Genomic DNA, 21,838 nt, shown 5'->3' on the forward strand with positions numbered 1-21,838 from the left:
AATGGGTAGGAAAATACGCAGCAGCAAAATATACGGCACATGAGACCCTACCTTAAAGCATAAACTATACTGCGAAGTGCAAAATCTATTTAATTGTACATCATATCTAGACTACACAGCCTCTTCAAAGGGTTAACAGATACTGTATATGTTGTGTCAGTTATGTATTCAAATATATTAATAACAGCATATATTATTTATAAGCGCAATAAAGATAAAAGTAATTTTTTTAGGTATACATCTCTTAAATTAAAAATGTATCCCAGCTGCTACAACTGTCTACACTCTACATATGACTTGCGTAATTCTATTAATTTTTCTTACTGGCATGGATAGATGGATGGTAGAAAAAGTATATCTTCCAGGGCCAGAGCAGTGTGAATATGTCTAAGAATGTAATTTGTCTTCTCTTTTGAGACAGATTCTTTGAGGTAATGATGTGCATGCATTTTTATTATTCATGTATGTTTTAGAACAGAATGACAGGATGAAAGAAATCCGATAAAGGGAGTGGGAGACATCCAAAGGAGGAAACTAGAAAGTTGATGTGCAGTGCGAGTCTGTTCAGAATGCTAATTCGTTTAGGATTCAGAACAAAGCTACCTTATGTTCCTACACAGACGCGATAATGGCATCTTCAGAAAAACTTGTAATACTGACCCAGATATTGAAGCGGAGTGCCCGGTCAAAAGCTTTTGTTATAAACATAAATAGAAAAGAGGATACTAATGATTGCTTTGATTTGATATCATAATTTAAGTGCAGGTCATGTCAATCTCAAAATAATTAAAAAGTGTTGATACTTTTTTCTTTTCTGAAAAAAAAGGTTTAGATTTACTTTCTTCCATTCTTCCTTTCTTTCTTACCCTGTTTGGGAAACAGGGTGCCTCCAGCTGTTGCAAAACTCCCAGCCTGCCAGGACAGTTAATGGCTGTCCGGCAATACTGGGAGTTGTTGTTTTGCAACAGCTGGAGGCTACGTTTAGAAAACAATGCCATATGAGACGTTTTTCATTTTTATATTTTTATTGGGGGGGGGGGGATGTGTAAGGGTGTGTATGTAATGTTTTACTTTTTATTTTGTGTTAGTGTAGTGTAGTGTTTTTAGGGTACATTCACATGGGCTGAACTGCAGCAGGAAATTTGCCACAGCTCAAACTTGTAGAAGGAAACCCACTGTAAACCCCCACCCATGTGAATGTACCCTGTACATTCACATGGGGGGGGGGTGCCCCAAACCTTCAGCTGTTGCAAAGCCACAACTCCCAATATGCACCGGCAGACCGTACATGCTGGGAGTTGAAGTTTGCAACAGTTGTAGGCATACTGGTGGGGAACCACTGAGTTAGGAAACAGACTTTAGCTCAGTAATTCCAACCCATTTGCCCCCAGCTGTTTTAAAACTACAACTCCCAGCATGTGCAGTCTGTCAGTGCATTCTGGGAGTTGTAGTTTTGAAACAGCTGGAGGCACTCGGGTTGGAATCACTGAGTTAGGAAACAGGCTCTAGCTCAGTGTTTCCCAACCAACGTGCCTACAGATGTTGCAAAACTACAACTCCCAGCATGCACTGACAGCCAACAGGCAATTGTAGTTATGCAACAACTGGGGAAGAACAGTTTGGAGACCGCTAAGTAGTTGTCTCAGAACTTTAGCCCTCCAGATGTTGCAAAACTACAACTCTAAGCATGCCCAGACTGTCCAGGCATGCTCAGAGTTGTAGTTTTGTCACATTTGAAGGGCCAGATATTGCAGAACTACACCGCCCAGCATCCCTGATGTCTGGGCATGCTGAGAATTGTAGTTTTGCAACATCTGGAGGGCGACAGTTTGGAGACCACCGTATAGTGGTCTCCAAACTGTGGCCCTCCAGATGTTGCACAACTACAACTCTAATCAACTAAACCCCAGGGCCGTAGCCCGGGGTGTAACACCCCTATTAGTATACCCTTAAAAATTTACTTTTATTGTGCACTAAGATAAAATAAAACCCAGAGAATTATTAAAACTTATTCCAGTGAAGACAGGGAACTGTATATGTTTTGGAGATATCACTCCAATAGAGGATAACAGGTACTGCAGATACCTAATGTCCTATTGGATAATATTTAAAATGCAACACTATATTGCCAGCCTCAACATGTTTTGCCGTTACAACGGCATTTTCAAATAGAGGCAAATAGTGGCAATACCGGCGACAAAATGGCGGAGGGGCTATTTATAGACACCCCTACGACCTCATCAGTGTTGGACCACAATAGGTCACCAATGAAAGTGCTTGTAACAGCTAGTGCCAATGAGAATAAAGTACAGACAATCACATCCTGTGTCATAGGGCTCAATCTTTCAATGAGCAAAGCAAACAGTTACTCTTAGAGTAAATCACCAGATAGCTCTGTGCGCACGCGAAGGGACTTAGAAAAAAAAGATCAGTGAAGAACCGTTTTTGTATATATACTCCTCAGCATGTGTTGGTGAACATCACTCAGCACATGTTTTTCTATCACAAATAGATGTTTATGTTCATATTGATAGCATTAAAGGGGTATTCCAGGAAAAAACTTTTTTTTATATATCAACTGGCTCCAGAAAGTTAAAGAGATTTGTAAATTACTTCTGTTAAAAAATCTTAAAGGGGTATTCCAGGCAAAACCTTTTTTTTATATCTTATCTGGCTCTGGAAAGTTAAACAGATTTGTAAATTACTTCTATTAAAAAATCTTAATCCTTCCAATAGTTATTAGCTTCTGAAGTTTTCTGTCTAACTGCTCAATGATGATGTCACGTCCCGGGAGCTGTGCATGATGGGAGAATATCCCCATAGGAGCTGCACAGCTCCCGGGACGTGAGTCATCAGAAAGCAGTTAGACAGAAAACAACAACTCAACTTCAGAAGCTAATAACTATTGGAAGGATTAAGATTTTTTCATAGAAGTAATTTACAAATCTGTTTAACTTTCCGGAGCCAGTTGATATATAAAAAAAAGTGTTTGCCTGGAATACCCCTTTAATCCTTTCAGTACTTCTGAAGTTAAGGTTGTTCTTTTCTGTTTAAATCCTCTCTGATGACACCTGTCTCGGGAAACGCCCAGTTTAGAAGCAAATCCCCATAGCAAACCTCTTCTAAACTGGGTGTTTCCCAAGACAGGTGTCATCAGAGAGGATTTAGACAGAAAAGAACAACCTTAACTTCAGAAGCTCATAAGTACTGAAAGGATTAAAACATTTTAATAGAAGTAATTTACAAATCTGTTTAACTTTCTGGAGCCAGTTGATATTTATAAAAAACATTTTTTTTTCCTGGAATACCCCTTTAAATAAGGTGACATTCTGGAGTTAGGTGCAGTAATATCTCTGAATTCTCTATTGTTGTTTTCATTATTTATTTTACTCCACCCTGCTGAAACTGCTCATTAAGGGGAACCATATCTGTCTTATAAAGAACTCAGAGAGAGGAAAAAACAAAACAAAAATATTATCATGGAAGCAGCCGAAACATCCATTGTCGTCACATTAAAGGGGTATTCCAGGCAAAAACTTTTTTTATATATATCAACTGGCTCCGGAAAGTTGAATAGATTTGTAAATTACTTCTATTAAAAAATCTTAATCCTTCCAATAGTTATTAGCTTCTAAAGTTGAGTTGTTGTTTTCTGTCTTACTGCTTTCTGATGACTCACGTCCCGGGAGCTGTCCAGCTCCTATGGGGATATTCTCCCATCATGCACAGCTCCCGGGACGTGACATCATCATTGAGCAGTTAGACAGAAAACTTCAGAAGCTAATAACTATTGGAAGGATTAAAGGGGTACTCCGCTCCTGGCATCTTATCCCCTATCCAAAGGATAGGGGATAAGATGTTAGATCGCCGCGGTCCCGCTGCTGGGGACCCCGGGGATCGCTGCTGCAGCACTCCGCTATCATTACTGCGCAGAGCGAGTTCGCTCTGTGCGTAATGACGGGTGATACAGGGGCCGGAGCAGCGTGACGTCATGGCTCCACCCATCATGACATCACGGCCCGTCCCCTTAACGCAAGTCTATGGCAGGGGGCGTGATGACCGCCACGCCCCCTCCCATAGACTTGTATTGACGAGGCGGGCCGTGATGTCACGAGGGGCGGAGCCGTGACATAACGATGCTCCGGCCCCTGTATTGCCCGTAATTACGTGCAGAGCGATCTCACTCTGCTCAGTAATGATAGCGGGGTGCTGCAGCAGCGATCCCCGGGGTCCCCAGCAGCGGGACCACGGCAATCTGACATCTTATCCCCTATCCTTTGGATAGGGGATAAGATGTCTAGGGGCGGAGTACCCCTTTAAGATTTTTTAATAGAAGTAATTTACAAATCTGTTTAACTTTCTGGAGCCAGTTGATGTATAAAAAAAAGTTTTTTGCCTGGAATACCCCTTTAACACAATATCAACTTAAAGAGAGTTTTACAGATAAGGAATAACAGAAAAATGGGGACCTTACTAGTCACAATTTTAGAGCATGTGCTTATAATAAATATAAATATATATATATATATATATATATATATATATATATATATAGATATATATATATATATTTATATTTATTATAAGCACATGCACTAAAATTGTGACTAGTAAGGTCCCCATTTTTCTGTTATTCCTTATCTGTAAAACTCTCCATTGGTTGTCCGCCATATTAATACTCTGGGATGTACAAAAAGTATTCAAAATAATCAGAGAAACGCTGCAAATGAAAACCTTTCATTCAAACCTAAAGGTGCTTGGCTATGAAGTATCCATATCCACTTATCTATGTCACCTTTCCTAGGTCCCAATTCAAGTTTACAAAGACCCATAAACCGTAATTCATTCAATCTGCTTCCATGCGCCACATGCATGTGTCTAGAGACAGGGGTATCACTCCTGGTTCTGACCGTACTTAGGTGTTGTGATAAGTGCCTACGAAACTCTTGTATAGTCTTGTCGACGTACCACTTGGGACAACTGCACTCGGCAATATAAATGACATTACGTGAACTACAATTAATAAACTGTCGTTTGTCATATCTCGGTTGATCCACAGGTTTTATCACCTCCTTAGTTTTCTTTATGTACTGGTAAAAACTACAGTGGCCACATGGAAATGTACCAACAGAAGTGTTCATCAGCCAGTGATGTTCACATTGTTCAGACCTAAGGTGACTGTGTACCAACTGATCTTTAAGACTTGAGCCCTTTCTAAAGGTTACACTTGGCGATCTGCCAATAACCGGTGCAAGGTCTTCATCTCTTGTTAATAATTAATAAGTGACAATGTCTACGTAGTATTGCCATAACTTGGTCCGTATGGGCATCATAGGTGCCGATGCATCTCACCTTTTTGGCATCCGGTACATTAGTGGTGGTTAAGAGGGAATTCCTCTCTGACCTACAAGCTCTTTGATATGTAATTTTCAGGTATTTACAGGGATAACCCCTCTGTCTAAATCTCCCATATAGATTCTTGCTCTCCCGCTGGAAACTTGTCTCTTCTGAACAATTCCTACTTGCCCTGAGGTACTGGCCAACCGGGATACTCTTTTTAAGGGATCCCGGGTGCCAGCTACCCCAGTGCAGGAGTGAGTTTACATTTTAAATATTATCCAGTAGGACATTAGGTATCTGCAGTACTTGTTATGCTCTATTGGAGTGAAATCTCCAAAACATATACAGTTCACTGTCTTCACTGGAATATGTTTTAATAATTCTCTTTCTGGGTTTTATTTTATCCTGAAGTGATTTACAAATCTGTTTAACTTTCTGGAGCCAGTTGAAGAAAAAATATGTTTTTTCCTGGAATACCCCTTTAAGGACAGAAATGTAACTCCAGTTACTGAGTTTAGTTCTTTGAACTCTATCTCTCCTTCTTCTAATGAGTTTTTAAAATGACATCTATGAATGCAAAGGGACTAATGTCTAGATCGGCAGGGATTACCTCTTTAAGCCTATTGCCTAATATTAGAAGAACACTGCTCCTTCCTGTCCCCGCTCATAATAAATCTCAGAAAAATGACGCATTCTAAGTAATCTTTTCTAAATAACTTTCTAAATGTAATATTACGTCTTACAAGGAAAGCACTAAGAAAGTCATAGAAAAAATCAGTAAGTGCCACAGAAAGTTTCATTGTCTCACTACAATGAAGTCTTATAATAATAAAAAGAATCATTTGCAGTTGGGGACACTTTTCCTTTAGAAATGGTAGATGTTTTGGATAAAAGCTGATATATAAATAAAACATTGGACAGATCTATTGACTGTTACGGGATCTGTACAGTACACAGAAACAGGAATTCCTCTAACTTTAATGACACAGGGCATACTTGTTTATCAGTAATCGGTTCTCATGCGGATGTCTGGCATTTACCATTTAGATTAGGAAATCAAAGCTAATTGTGGCATCTAATATGTTAAAAATGCAATTGCTGGGGATTTGGGGCTGTCATTGCCACTCTGCAACACAATAAGGGTTAAAATGGTGGCAGAAGGTCTTCAGCTTACCTCCATGTCGCTGATCTTTACCCACAAACAGATTGCTGATAACAACACTGATCCATGCTATGCTATGGCATAGCATTGATCTGTGAAAGCAATTAAACAATTCCTCCTAATAGTCCCCTATGAGTGATTTAAAACTGTGTATTAAACAAATCATGGTTTAAAAATATAAGTCCTGCCCCTAAAACAATTAAACCATCCCTCCCCCTTTACCATTTGCCAAATAAAATAGTTTAAAGAAAAAAAGAAAATAAACATCTTTGGTATTGTTGCATGCATAAATGTCCAAACTAGTACAATACAGTATAATGTTAATAACACTGCATGGATGGCACGCATGAAAAAAAATACCAAACAGCAGATTTGCAGATTTTCGGTCGCTTCATAGCTCAGAAAACAATGTTATAAAAAATTATACAGAAATGTCAGATCAAAACTACAGATCTTTGTTAGAAAAAAATAATGAGCAATCATACAGCAGCCCCGTATGTGGAAAAAAATAAGTTATAGGGGTATACATATATATATATATATATATATATATATATATATATATATATATATATATCCTATAAAAACTGAGTATTGTTGTAATCTTATAGATCTACAGAAAAAAAGTAATTTCTACTGTAAAGTGCACAGTAAAAAATAACATGCAAAGCTGCATTTGTTTTATTTTTTGTTTTGCCATAGATTTAGTGGTAAAATGAGTGATGTTATTATGAAGTATAATTGGTACCGCATCAAACAAGCCCTCATATGGCCCTGTAGGTGGAACTTGAAAGACTTATGGCTATTAACCCCCTCAACACCTAGGCATTAACGCACCAGAATGTAAATGTACACCCGGGAACATTAAGTAACTTTAGAGCAAGTGCAGGAGCTCCGTTTGCTTAATAGCGGTGTGTGTCGGCTACTATCAGTAGCCAGACACTCACCGCTAATGACTGGCTATGGCCATCCTGCAGCTGCCTGTCCCAAACCCTATTGAAGTGAAAGAGAAAATTCAAAGAAGCTTATGAGCTAATCTTATAAGCTAAAATGGTGGCGGAGGGTCCTATTTCCTGCCTTCTGCCGCTAATTGCCAATCCAATGATGTAGCTTGGCTTAGTTAGGCTATATCAGTGGATCACAGATCCTACTGTGTAATGTTATCCCATAGGCATAATATTATACAGTGAATTCAATCTAATGATTGCATATAAAAGTCCCCTATGAAGACTTAAAAAGTGTAAAAATAAAAAAATGAGTGTCAAATTATCTAAAACTACATCCCCTAATGAAAAATAAAGTTTCCCTATTTTTGCAATTTAAATTAAAACCCATAAAAAAATAAACATATTTGGTATTGCGGTATGCATAATTGTGCAATTATGTAATGTTCATAATCCTCCACCGTAATCGGTGTAAACATAAAAAAAAAATACAAAACCCCAAAAATACAGATTTTGAAACATCAAACAATAATAAAAAATGATCAAAATGCCCCTAACAAAACAAAAATGGTACAGATAGAAGAAAAAAAACATACAGTGGGGATCAAAAGTTTGGGCACCCCAGTAAAAAAATTGTATTAATGTGCATAAAGAAGCCAATGAAAGATGGAAAAATCTCCAAAAGGCATCAAATTACAGATTAGACATTCTTATAATATGTCAACAAAAGTTATTTCCATCATTTACACTTTCAAAATAACAGAAAACAAAAAAAAAATGGCGTCTGCAAAAGTTTGGGCACCCTGCAGAGTTAACATCTTGTACTACCCCCTTTGGCAAGTATCACAGCTTGTAAACGCTTTTTGTAGCCAGCCAAGAGTCTTTCAATTCTTGTTTGAGGTATCTTTGCCCATTCTTCCTCACAAAAGTGTTCCAGTTCTTTGAGATTTCTGGGCTGTCTGTCACGCACTTCTCTTTTAAGGTCTATATTTTCAATTATGTTGAGGTCAGGAGATTGTGAAGTCCATGGCAAAACCTTCAGTTTATGCCTCTTGATGTAATTCCCCATGGATTTCGAGGTGTGTTTAGGATCATTATCCATTTGTAGACGCCATCTTCTCTTTAACTTCAGCTTTTTCACAGATGGCATAAAGTTAGCATCCAAAATTTGCTGAAATTTTATTGAATCCCCTTTTCCTTCTACTCGTAAGATGTTCCCTGTTCCACTGGCTGCAATACAACCCCAAAGCATGATTGATCCACCCCCATGCTTAACATTTGGACAGAGGTTCTTTTCATTAAATTCTGTTCCCCTTCTTCTCCAAACGTACCTTTGCTCATTCTGGACAAAAAGTTCAATTTTAACCTCATTGGTCCACAGAACTTGTTTCCAAAATGCATCAGGCTTGTCTATATGTTAATTTGAAAAGTTCAAATGCTGATTTTTGTGGTGAGGATTTCTTCTGATGACTCTTCCATGAAGACCATATTTGTACAAGTATCACTTTAAAGTGGAATAGTGTGCCACAACTCCAGTGTCTGACAGATCTTTCTGGAGGGATTGTGCAGTCAAACGTGGGTTTTGAATTGTTTTTCTCACAATCCTGCGAGCTGTTCTGTCTGATATTTTTCTTGGTCTTTCAGATCTCGCTATAACTTCCACTGTTCCTTATGACTGCCATTTCTTAGTTACATTCCAAACAGAGGATATTGACATCTGAAAATGTTTTGCTATCTTCTTATAGCCTTCTCCAGCTTTGTGAGCATCAACTATTTTCAGTTTCAGATTTCTAGACAACTGCTTAGAAGAACCCATGGTGCTGATTGTTGGGGCAAGGTCAGATGAGTTTGGGCATTTAAAACCTTTGAGATTGACTTCACCTGGTCTTCCCAGATGATGATTGAGAACAATCCATGACACTGGCAGGTCTCAGCTTTGCAAAGGGGGCAGTGCATGCTATAAATTCTGCAGGGTGCCCAAACTTTTGCAAATGCCATTTTTTTTGTTTTCTGTTATTTTGTAAGTGTAACTTTTGTTGATATATTATAAGAATGTCTAATCTGTAATTTGATGCCTTATGGAGATTTTCCTTCTTTCCTTGGCTTCTTTATGCACATTAATACAAATTTTTACCTGGGGTGACCAAAGTTTTAATCCCCACTGTACATCCGGTATAAGGGAAAAAAATTGAGTTATAGGGGTCAAAACAAGACAATTTTAAGCTTACTGGTTTTAAGATTTGACTTAGTTAAGTTGTACAATGACAGAAAAACTATATAAATTGGGTATCATTTTAATCTAGTTGAGCTATAGAATAAAGAGGACATAGCCGTTTTAACATAAAGTGCACTGTGTAAAAACAAACCCCCCCGGTTTTCTTCATAATTTTCCCCCACAAATAAAAATGTTATGGTTTTGCCATACATTTTATGGTAAAATGAAAGGTGTCATTACAATGTTCAATTGGCTATGCAAAATACAAGCCTTCTTATGGGTCTGCGATTGGAAAAATTAGAGTTATGACTCTTAGATGAAGAGGAGGGAAAAGCGAAAACTCATTACAATGTTCAATTGGCTACGCAAAATACAAGCCTTCATGTGGGTCTGTGGATGGAAAAATTAGAATTATGATTCTCAGAAGTCGAGGAGGAAAAAGCAAAAACGCAAAGGTGAACATTTCCTGTGTCCTCAAGGCCAAAATGGTCTGAGTCCTTAAGGGGTTAAATGACGGGGAAGAAAAAAACAAAAAAGCTAAAATATTTTTTCATATACAGGGATGTACAGAAACAGAGTTGCTCATGGTGCAATACTGTTTAACCCCTAAAGGACCAAGCCCATTTTCACCTTAAAGAGGTGTTCAAGGCTAAGGCATCTTATCCCTCTCGAAAGGATAGGGGATAAGATGTCTGATCGCGGGGGCCCACCACTGGGACCCCCCATGATCTCCCTGCAACAGCCCGCATTCTATGCGTAGCTGCGTCTGCAGTTACGGAAACCTCCGGGCTTCTGAGACAGGGATGTAACATCACGCCACGCCCCCTCCATTCATTTCTATGGGAGGGGGCAATTTCATTTATTCTCCCTTCTTCTAAAAACCGTGCCGCTTTCTATTTTGCACCTACAGACCCATAAAAGGACTTTTTTTTTGCACCATCAATTGTACTTGTGGGGTGAAATTAAAAAAAAACACAAAACTTAATTTTGTAACGTTTGGGGGCTTTCGTTTGTACACAGTGCAATTTTCGGTAAAAATTACACCTTATCTTTATTCTGTAGGTCCATAGAGTTACAAGTATACCCAATTTATGTAAGTTTTATTTGTCGTTTTTATTGGCACCATTTTTGTTTTGATGGGACTCTTTGATCACATTTATTAGTTTTTTATGGTATATAAAGTGACCAAAAATGCACAACTTTGGTATATTTTTTTACGTTTACACCATCGACCAGGCTGTTAAGCTAACCTTATTTTTAATAGTTTGGACATTTACGCACGTGGCGGTACCTCATATGATTATTTTTATGTTTTATTGCAGTATTTTATTTAAAAAATGGGAAAAGGAGGGTGATACTTTTAATAGGGAAGGGGTTAATTTATTTTTATTAACTTTTTTTTTTACACTTTTTTTTTTATCCCCCACAGGAGTTACAACATACAATCGTCTGATTGCATATACTGATCAATGCTATGCCATAGCAGTGTTCTCTACAATCTGCTGCCTTAGCCTAGAATTGTTTGGCTTTCATTTTAGATACTGCAATCAACCTTGATCACGGCATCTAAAGGGTTAATGCTGGGCATTGGCCTGATCGGCGGTGCTTGGCATTAGCCATGGGTCCTGGCTGCCCATAGCAACCTGGACCCACTAGGTTTAACCCGTTCTCCTTTGGTGAAAACAGTTTAAACCACATAAACGGGACCAGGGCGTACATGTACGCCCTTGGACCAGGCCTCGAGGGCGTACTTGTACGCCCTTGGTCCTTGACAGGTTATAGAACTCCCATTGATATCAATAGGAATTATGCAAAATGTGTTAAAAAAATAAATCCAGCTTCTACTTCCACTGAATACCTCTACTGTCATAAATATCTCTAGATAGAAATACTACTATGTGTGCAAAAGTAACTAGATCCTACTGTCATATGTGTTACTAGAAACCAGAGCCTACTGCCATATGTGCTACTATAGACAAAGACAGTACTCCATAGTTTAGCGTGGCACCAGGTTAGACCCTCCCCTACAAGCTCGGTACCCTATTGTAATGTTGTTGTGTCTTTGTAGCTTATTCATACCCATGTATTATTTACCTTTCTTTTATACATTTACTACTTTCATGTTTCAATCATGACCGCAGTTTGCTTAAAATGTGGTCACTATATCATAGCAAGTTATCATAGAGATTGCACAGATTCACGTAGAATAAGGTGTTTGTTTCAATGTGTTAAAAATGTGTTAATATTTATTTCTTTTTCTTTCCACAGGTTTTTCAGATTGCTTATGTTATCATTAAAGCTGCCAACTCCCCACGGCCTGGAAACTGGATTCTAGAAAGATCTCTTGATGGTATTACTTACAAACCATGGCAGTTCTATGCCATCACTGACAGCGAGTGTTTGACCCGATATAATATTTTCCCCCGACCTGGAACCCCCTCATACATGCAGGACGATGAAGTTATCTGTACATCTCATTATTCAAGGATTCACCCACTTGAAAATGGAGAGGTAAATTGTGCAATGAAGCAATTGTAAAGATTTGACAGCGCCAAAAGCTGACTTAACCATGCTCTAACTGACAGGTTTTATTTCCCTGACAGCAGCACACTGCGAGCTGACAGTGCTTTCTGATTGCCTGGAACGTAGCGGGGGAAGGGGGTGAATTGGGAAACACATTTACATTTCCACAGAGTAATGTTTCTGCACAAAGAAGACAGATACAGAAGCAAAGGTGCAGAAATGTCAGCCATGGCAGCAGTGTTTTGTGATTGTTTAATAGGCTTGTGCTAAACATATTTACTTTGTATACTAATGAGACTTGTGTATGCATAGATATTGTACAGCAGACTGTATACCCCAGTTCTTAGATAAGATAGAAGTAAAATAGCACCTATAATGGAATGAAATATGGAAATGAAGTACATGAACAATAATATGCATGGAAGAAATATCTTAAAAGGAAAGTTTACATAGAGAAAATTGAATGTAAACTGAAAGGTATGGAACAAAGGACAGCACAAGACAGAGCAACTTAAATGTTTGTATATTTCTATCTTTGAAGAGGAATTGCCAGGTCTCCTGACATTTAAATACAGAGGTGTCATTCCTCTAGTTGCCTCTAAACCCAACATATTCAGAGAAATGCAAATGTAACCAATTGGTTGTGTTCTACATCTTTTTAAGGTGCACTATGTTATCATTCATGTACAGAAGTCAGAAATCCCTACTCCTTTATGTACATAGTGCCCTATGTTATGCTTTGAAAAACAGGAGTCCATGCTCCTATACACTGAACAATAAAGCATACACTGTATACCTTGCTTCTCAGTTAATATACACCCAGCCTAGAGAATGTAGTGAGTGTAAAATGCAGTGCATACAACATTGCCCCCTTACCTCCGAGCAATCATTGAGCCCAATGATGTATGGTGGCAAATGTAAAACAAATGTGTATATATATATATATATATATATATATATATATATGTATATATATATATATATATATATATATATATATTTATATATATATATATATATATATATATATATATATGTATATATATATATATATATATATATATATATACATATATATATATATATATATATATATATATATATATATATACAGAATCAAGTAGAAGCGGCACACCAGTATTCCAATGAAAGCGTGGGTTTATTCACACATCTGTGCAGGAAAGCTATGTTTCGGCTCGACAGTAGAGCCTTTCTCAAGGCTCTATTGTCGAGCCGAAACGTAGCTGTCCTGCACAGATGTGTGAATAAACCCACGCTTTCATTGGAATACTGGTGTGCCGCTTCTACTTGATTCTGTACACTATTTGGGAATTGGTCGGTTCCCGAAGCTTGGCACCCGGGTGGATCTAGAATCCTTGTGCACGGTGCTCCCCCTGATCTACTATTGCTAATATATATATATATATATATATATTATATTATATTACATTGCATGCAATGTGTTTGTATTATGTGTCTGTGGATATATATATATATATATATATATATATATATATAATGTGTTTGTGTGTGTGTGTGTATATATATATATATATATATATATATATATATATATATATATATACCATACACATTTAACATATAGGTTTATTTGCTGCCAGATTAGGTTGAATTGCTATCATGACAAAAGGTTAAGGGTTGCCACATCTGTTATGGTAATCCCTTTGAGATAACAATTCTGATGCACGATGCATCTTTACTTACAGATCCGTATAAATAGATTGACAAGTGAACATTACCATTTCCCTTCTAAATAGAGTGTTTTCCTACATGGTCTTACATAATCAGAACTGATCGGGCAGTGTTATGGTGTGTTAAGACGCATCCCTTTCACAAGAGGAATCCCACACAGTTTTTAAGGTATTCATACATTTACAGCAGGAATAACAAAGGAAGTGAACAGCACAGAGTCATACAAAAAGATGTTGTTGAGTTGTTATTTTATGAAGAATATACACATTCAGGAAACAGAAATGTCAGGAGAACTGACAGGTTTGCTTTAAAACTGTAGTTGCCAAGGTCATCTGTCTTCTAGATTACATAAGAGAAGAGGAAATTCGGCAGCTTTCTAAAATGATTCACCTCAGTGATAAAGCTATAAGGAGGACACATGTAGCAATTTTAACCAGGCTGTTACTCCTTGAAAGTCCCTAGAGCCTTTGTTGTAATGTTATAGGCCATCAGTAGTTCCCATTATTTTTGCATATTGATACACAAGCTTTACTAAGCAATATATTTTTATATTATAGAATCTTATTTAGCCACAGTGATTAAAGTTTGCAGAGTTGATGCCCCCAGTGGGTAGGTAAGGCCCTACCCCAGGATACCCTCCTTAAAGTTGCTAATTGCCCCCAATATAAAACAAAAACAAAAACCACACTTACCTTCCCTCTTTAATTCAAAGGGCTCTCTTCTCCATCATCTAAAGAGGCACAGCACTTCTCCTGCAGCGCTGCATGGGATCAAATGACATCATTGCACATGGCCTGCATCAGAAGCCTGCGTCACTGGGAGTGCCTGCTCCTGAAATAAACATATACTGCTCAAAAAAATAAAGGGAACACTTAAACAACACAATGTAACTCCAAGTCAATCACACTTCTGTGAAATCACACTGTCCACTCAGGAAGCAACACTGATTGACAATCAATTTCACATGCTGTTGTGCAAATGGAACAGCCAACCGGTGGAAATTATAGGCAATTAGCAAGACCCCCCCAATAAAGGAGTGGTTCTGCAGGTGGGGACCACAGACCACATCTCAGTTCTTATCCTTCCTGGCTGATGTTTTGGTTACTTTTGAATGCTGGTGGTGCTTTCACTCTAATGGTAGCATGATACAGATTCGACAACCTACACAAGTGGCTCAGGTAGTGCAGCTCATCCAGGATGGCAAATCAATGCGAGCTGTGGCAAGAAGGTTTGCTGTATCTGTCAGTGTAGTGTCCAGAGCATGGAGGTGCTACCAGAAGACAGGCCAGTACATCAGGAGTCGTGGAGGACCGCTACCTCTGCCTTTGTGCAAGGAGGAGTAGGAGGAGCACTGCCAGAGCCCTGCAAAATGACTTCCAGCAGGCCACAAATGTGCATGTGTCCACTCAAATGGTCAGAAACAGCTCCATGAGGGTGGTATGAGGGCCTAACGTTAACAGGTGGGGGTTGTGCTTACAGCCCAACACCGCGCAGGACAGTTGGCATTTGCCAGAGAACAACAAGATTGGCAAATTCGCCATCAGCACCCCATGCTCTTCACTGATGAAAGCAGGTTCACACTGAGCACATGTGACAGACTTGACAGGGTCTGGAGATGCCGTGGAGAACGTTCTGCTGCCTGCAACATCCTCAAGCATGACCGGTTTGGTAGTGGGTCGGTAATGGTGTGGGGAGCCGCACAGCCCTCCATGTGCTTGCCAGAGGTAGCTTGACTGCCATTAGGCACCGAGATGAGATCCTCAGACCCCTTGTGAGACCATATACTGGTGCGGTTGGCCCTGGGTTCCTCCTAATGCAAGACAATGCTTGACCTCATGTGGCTGGAGTGTGTCAGCAGTTCCTGCAAGAGGAAGGTATTGATGCTATTGACTGGCCCACCCATTCCCCAGACCTTAATCCGATTTAGCACATCTGGGACATCATGTCTCGCTCCATCCACCAATGCCACGTTGCACCACAGACTGTCCAGGAGTTGGCTGATGCTTTAATTCAGGTATAGGAGGACATCCCTCAGGAGACCATCCGCCACCTCATCAGGAGCATGCCCAGGCATTGTAGGGAAGTCATACGGGCAAGTGGAGGCCACACACTACTTAGCCTCATTTTGACTCGTTTTAAGGACATTATATCAAAGTTGGATCAGCCTGTAGTGTGGTTTTGCACTTTGATTTTGAGTGTGACTCCATATCCAGACCTCCAGGAGTTGATAAATTTGATTTCCATTGATAATTTTTGCGTGATTTTGTTGTCAGCACATTCAACTATTAGTGTTGCTCGCAAAGTGGCAGGCAGCACCCAGATCACTACCCCTGGCATGACTTGACCACACAGGTGGCTGAGGTGATGCGTGGCACAGGAGGGATTCTGCAAAACATTGTCATGATAGCAGGAGGTCAGGACTGGCGGCAGAGGTGCGTGGTAGGAAAACATAGCAGGAGGTCAATTGGCAGACGGCACTGGAGCAGGGTCAGGACACAGAGCAGAGGGTCTGGACATGGCAGAACAAACACAGAATAAGCTTTCTCTAAGGCACAAGGCTAACAAAGATCCGGCAGGCTTATGTGGGAGGTGCAGGTACTTATAACAAAATGTGCAGGTGCAAGACATAATTACAGGTGCACTTGCCCTTTAAATCTGAGAGTTAAGGCGCGCGCACGCCCTAGGAGATGGGGACACATGCGCTGGTGCTGAGGAAGGACGGAGAGAACGGAGGTGGGTGACGGACTGAGATTGGCATGCAAGATCGTCCGGCGTTGCAAATCCCAGCCCCGCCGGCTGGAGAGACGGGAGAAAGGGGAGCGCTCACGGCCAACGTGTCTGGCCAGAGCGCTGGATGTGACAATCATCAGACTTTGTGCCCCTAAGATTTTTTGAGTCCAGGGCAACCGACCCACCTGCACTTCCATGCTTCTATTCCTAGATAAACAATGAAAGCCCTGATAGGCCATCCATTTAAAGTGCTGGAAAACCTCTGCACAGTTATGGCTACAGGAACACATTTCTATGCATAAGGAGGCACCCAACTTTCCAAGAAGCAGATATAGGTAATAAAATGCAAAAGAAGTGTTACGCCGAGCGCTCCGGGTCCCCGCTCCTCCCCGGAGCGCTCGCTTCACTCTCCCCGCTGCAGCGCCCCGGTCACATCCTCTGACCCGGGGCGCTGCGATTCCGCTGCCAGCCGGGATGCGATTCGCGATGCGGGTAGCGCCCGCTCGCGATGCGCACCCCGGCTCCCGTACCTGACTCGCTCCCCGTCTGTCCTGTCCCGGCGCGCGCGGCCCCGCTCCCTAGGGCGCGCGCGCGCCGGGTCTCTGCGATTTAAAGGGCCACTGTGCCGCTGATTGGCGCAGTGGTTCCAATTAGTGTGTTCACCTGTGCACTTCCCTATATCACCTCACTTCCCCTGCACTCCCTCGCCGGATCTTGTTGCCATTGTGCCAGTGAAAGCGTTCCTTGTGTGTTCCTAGCCTGTGTTCCAGACCTTCTGCCGTTGCCCCTGACTACGATCCTTGCTGCCTGCCCCGACCTTCTGCTACGTCCGACCTTGCTTCTGCCTACTCCCTTGTACCGCGCCTATCTTCAGCAGCCAGAGAGGTGAGCCGTTGCTAGTGGATACGACCTGGTCACTACCGCCGCAGCAAGACCATCCCGCTTTGCGGCGGGCTCTGGTGAAAACCAGTAGTGGCTTAGAACCGGTCCACTAGCACGGTCCACGCCAATCCCTCTCTGGCACAGAGGATCCACTACCTGCCAGCCGGCATCGTGACAGTAGATCCGGCCATGGATCCCGCTGAAGTTCCTCTGCCAGTTGTCGCTGACCTCACCACGGTGGTCGCCCAGCAGTCACAACAGATAGCGCAACAAGGCCAACAGCTGTCTCAACTGACCGTTATGCTACAACAGTTACTACCACAGCTTCAGCAGTCATCTCCTCCGCCAGCTCCTGCACCTCCTCCGCAGCGAGTGGCCGCTCCTGGACTACGCCTATCCTTGCCGGATAAATTTGATGGGGACTCTAAGTTTTGCCGTGGCTTTCTTTCCCAATGTTCCCTGCATCTGGAGATGATGTCGGACCTGTTTCCCACTGAAAGGTCTAAGGTGGCTTTCGTAGTCAGCCTTCTGTCCGGAAAAGCCCTGTCATGGGCCACACCGCTCTGGGACCGCAATGACCCCGTCACTGCCTCTGTACACTCCTTCTTCTCGGAAATCCGAAGTGTCTTTGAGGAACCTGCCCGAGCCTCTTCTGCTGAGACTGCCCTGTTGAACCTGGTCCAGGGTAATTCTTCCGTTGGCGAGTATGCCGTACAATTCCGTACTCTTGCTTCAGAATTGTCCTGGAATAATGAGGCCCTCTGCGCGACCTTCAAAAAAGGCCTATCCAGCAACATTAAAGATGTTCTGGCCGCACGAGAAATTCCTGCTAATCTACATGAACTTATTCACCTAGCCACTCGCATTGACATGCGTTTTTCCGAAAGGCGTCAGGAACTCCGCCAAGATATGGACTCTGTTCGCACGAGGCGTTTCTTCTCCTCGGCTCCTCTCTCCTCTGGTCCCCTGCAATCTGTTCCTGTGCCTTCCGCCGTGGAGGCTATGCAGGTCGACCGGTCTCGCCTGACACCTCAAGAGAGGACACGACGCCGTATGGAGAACCTCTGCCTGTACTGTGCTAGTACCGAACACTTCCTGAGGGATTGTCCTATTCGTCCTCCCCGCCTGGAAAGACGTACGCTGACTCCGCACAAAGGTGAGACAGTCCTTGATGTCTACTCTGCTTCTCCACGTCTTACAGTGCCTGTGCGGATGTCTGCCTCTGCCTTCTCCTTCCCTGCTGTGGCCTTCTTGGACTCTGGATCTGCAGGAAATTTTATTTTGGCCTCTCTCGTCAACAGGTTCAACATCCCAGTGACCAGTCTCGCCAGACCCCTCTACATCAATTGTGTAAATAATGAAAGATTGGACTGTACCATACGTTTCCGCACGGAGCCCCTTCTTATGAGCATCGGATCTCATCACGAGAGGATTGAACTTTTGGTCCTCCCCAATTGCACCTCGGAAATTCTCCTTGGACTTCCCTGGCTTCAACTTCATTCCCCAACCCTGGATTGGTCCACTGGGGAGATCAAGAGTTGGGGGTCCTCTTGTTCCAAGAACTGTCTAAAACCGGTTCCCAGTAACCCTTGCCGTGACTCTGTGGTTCCTCCAGTAACCGGTCTCCCTAAGGCCTATATGGACTTCGCGGATGTTTTCTGCAAAAAACAAGCTGAGACTCTACCTCCTCACAGGCCTTATGATTGTCCTATCGACCTCCTCCCGGGCACTACTCCACCCCGGGGCAGAATTTATCCTCTCTCTGCCCCAGAGACTCTTGCCATGTCTGAATACGTCCAGGAGAATCTAAAAAAGGGCTTTATCCGTAAATCCTCCTCTCCTGCCGGAGCCGGATTTTTCTTTGTGTCCAAAAAAGATGGCTCCCTACGTCCTTGCATTGACTACCGCGGTCTTAATAAAATCACGGTTAAGAACCGCTACCCCTTACCCCTCATCTCTGAACTCTTTGATCGCCTCCAAGGTGCCCACATCTTTACTAAATTGGACTTAAGAGGCGCCTATAACCTCATCCGCATCAGAGAGGGGGATGAGTGGAAAACGGCATTTAACACCAGAGAGGACACTTTGAGTATCTGGTCATGCCCTTTGGCCTGTGCAACGCCCCTGCCGTCTTCCAAGACTTTGTCAATGAAATTTTTCGTGATCTGTTATACTCCTGTGTTGTTGTATATCTGGACGATATCCTAATTTTTTCTGCCAATCTAGAAGAACACCGCCAGCATGTCCGTATGGTTCTTCAGAGACTTCGTGACAATCAACTCTATGCCAAAATTGAGAAATGTCTGTTTGAATGCCAATCTCTTCCTTTTCTAGGATATTTGGTCTCTGGCCAGGGACTACAGATGGATCCAGACAAACTCTCTGCCGTCTTAGATTGGCCACGCCCCTCCGGACTCCGTGCTATCCAACGCTTTTTGGGGTTCGCCAATTATTACAGGCAATTTATTCCACATTTTTCTACCATTGTGGCTCCTATCGTGGCTTTAACCAAAAAAAATGCTGATCCCAAGTCCTGGCCTCCTCAAGCAGAAGACGCCTTTAAACGACTCAAGTCTGCCTTTTCTTCGGCTCCCGTGCTCTCCAGACCTGACCCTTCCAAACCCTTCCTATTGGAGGTTGATGCCTCCTCAGTGGGAGCTGGAGCTGTTCTTCTACAAAAAAATTCTTCCGGGCATGCTGTCACTTGTGGTTTTTTCTCTAGGACCTTCTCTCCAGCGGAGAGGAACTACTCCATCGGGGATCGAGAGCTTCTAGCCATTAAATTAGCACTTGAGGAATGGAGGCATCTGCTGGAGGGATCAAGTTTTCCTGTTATTATCTACACCGACCACAAGAACCTCTCCTACCTCCAGTCTGCCCAACGGCTGAATCCTCGCCAGGCCCGGTGGTCTCTGTTCTTTGCCCGATTTAATTTTGAGATTCACTTTCGTCCTGCCGATAAGAACATTAGGGCCGATGCTCTCTCTCGTTCCTCGGATGCCTCAGAAGTTGAACTCTCTCCGCAACACATCATTCCACCTGACTGCCTGATCTCCACTTCTCCTGCCTCCATCAGGCAGACTCCTCCAGGAAAGACCTTTGTTTCTCCACGCCAACGCCTCGGAATCCTCAAATGGGGTCACTCCTCCCATCTCGCAGGTCATGCGGGCATCAAGAAATCTGTGCAACTCATCTCCCACTTCTATTGGTGGCCGACTCTGGAGACGGATGTTGTGGACTTTGTGCGAGCCTGCACTATCTGTGCCCGGGATAAGACTCCTCGCCAGAAGCCCGCTGGTTTTCTTCATCCTCTGCCTGTCCCCGAACAGCCTTGGTCTCTGATTGGTATGGATTTTATTACTGATTTACCCCCTTCCCGTGGCAACACTGTTATTTGGGTGGTCGTTGATCGATTCTCCAAAATGGCACATTTCATCCCTCTTCCTGGTCTTCCTTCTGCGCCTCAGTTGGCTAAACAATTTTTTGTACACATTTTTCGTCTTCACGGGTTGCCTACGCAGATTGTATCGGATAGAGGTGTCCAATTCGTGTCTAAATTCTGGAGGGCTCTCTGTAAACAACTCAAGATTAAATTAAATTTTTCTTCTGCATATCATCCCCAGTCCAATGGACAAGTAGAAAGAATTAACCAGATCTTGGGTGATTATTTGCGACATTTTGTTTCCTCCCGCCAGGATGACTGGGCAGATCTCCTTCCATGGGCCGAATTCTCGTATAACTTCAGGGTCTCTGAATCTTCCTCCAAATCCCCATTTTTCGTGGTGTACGGCCGTCACCCTCTTCCCCCCCTCCCTACCCCCTTGCCCTCTGGTCTGCCCGCTGTGGATGAAATTTCTCGTGACCTTTCCATTATATGGAGAGAGACCCAAAATTCTCTCTTACAGGCTTCTTCACGCATGAAGAGGTTCGCGGATAAGAAAAGAAGAGCTCCTCCCGTTTTTTCCCCTGGAGACAAGGTATGGCTCTCCGCTAAATATGTCCGCTTCCGTGTCCCTAGCTACAAGTTGGGACCACGCTATCTTGGTCCTTTCAAAATTTTGTGTCAAATCAATCCTGTCTCTTATAAACTTCTTCTTCCTCCTTCTCTTCGTATCCCTAATGCCTTTCACGTCTCTCTTCTCAAACCACTCATCCTCAACCGTTTTTCTCCCAAATCTGTTCCTCCCACTCCTGTTTCCGGCTCCTCGGACATCTTCTCTGTCAAGGAAATCTTGGCTTCCAAAAAGGTCAGAGGGAAAACTTTTTTTTTAGTGGACTGGGAGGGTTGTGGTCCTGAAGAGAGATCCTGGGAACCTGAGGACAACATCC

At 42.3% G+C, this 21,838-nt stretch overlaps 1 protein-coding gene and 1 long non-coding RNA gene across 3 annotated transcripts in view; one reads left to right on the forward strand and one right to left on the reverse strand.

Moving 5' to 3' along the window:
* Positions 1-4,976, reverse strand: part of LOC130362297 (uncharacterized) — a 32,401-nt gene extending 27,425 nt beyond the window's left edge. Inside the window, exon 1 of the long non-coding RNA XR_008891345.1 lies at positions 4,916-4,976. This is a non-coding gene — a long non-coding RNA (uncharacterized LOC130362297). The remainder of the gene's footprint in view (positions 1-4,915) is intronic.
* The window catches only part of LAMA2 (laminin subunit alpha 2), a 943,701-nt gene that overhangs the window by 266,494 nt on the left and 655,369 nt on the right, over positions 1-21,838 (forward strand). The window contains exons 1-2 of one of the 2 annotated variants that reach the window (XM_056566522.1): positions 5,073-5,174; positions 11,930-12,172. In XM_056566522.1, coding sequence (XP_056422497.1) covers positions 5,151-5,174; positions 11,930-12,172 — 267 coding nt within the window. In that variant the 5' untranslated portion in view covers positions 5,073-5,150. Of the gene's footprint in view, positions 1-5,072; positions 5,175-11,929; positions 12,173-21,838 lie in introns of those variants that run through there. The other variant, XM_056566521.1, reaches the window with a different exon arrangement.

The sequence above is a fragment of the Hyla sarda genome, chromosome 3, assembly GCF_029499605.1.
Source record: "Hyla sarda isolate aHylSar1 chromosome 3, aHylSar1.hap1, whole genome shotgun sequence".
Lineage (NCBI taxonomy): Eukaryota > Metazoa > Chordata > Amphibia > Anura > Hylidae > Hyla > Hyla sarda.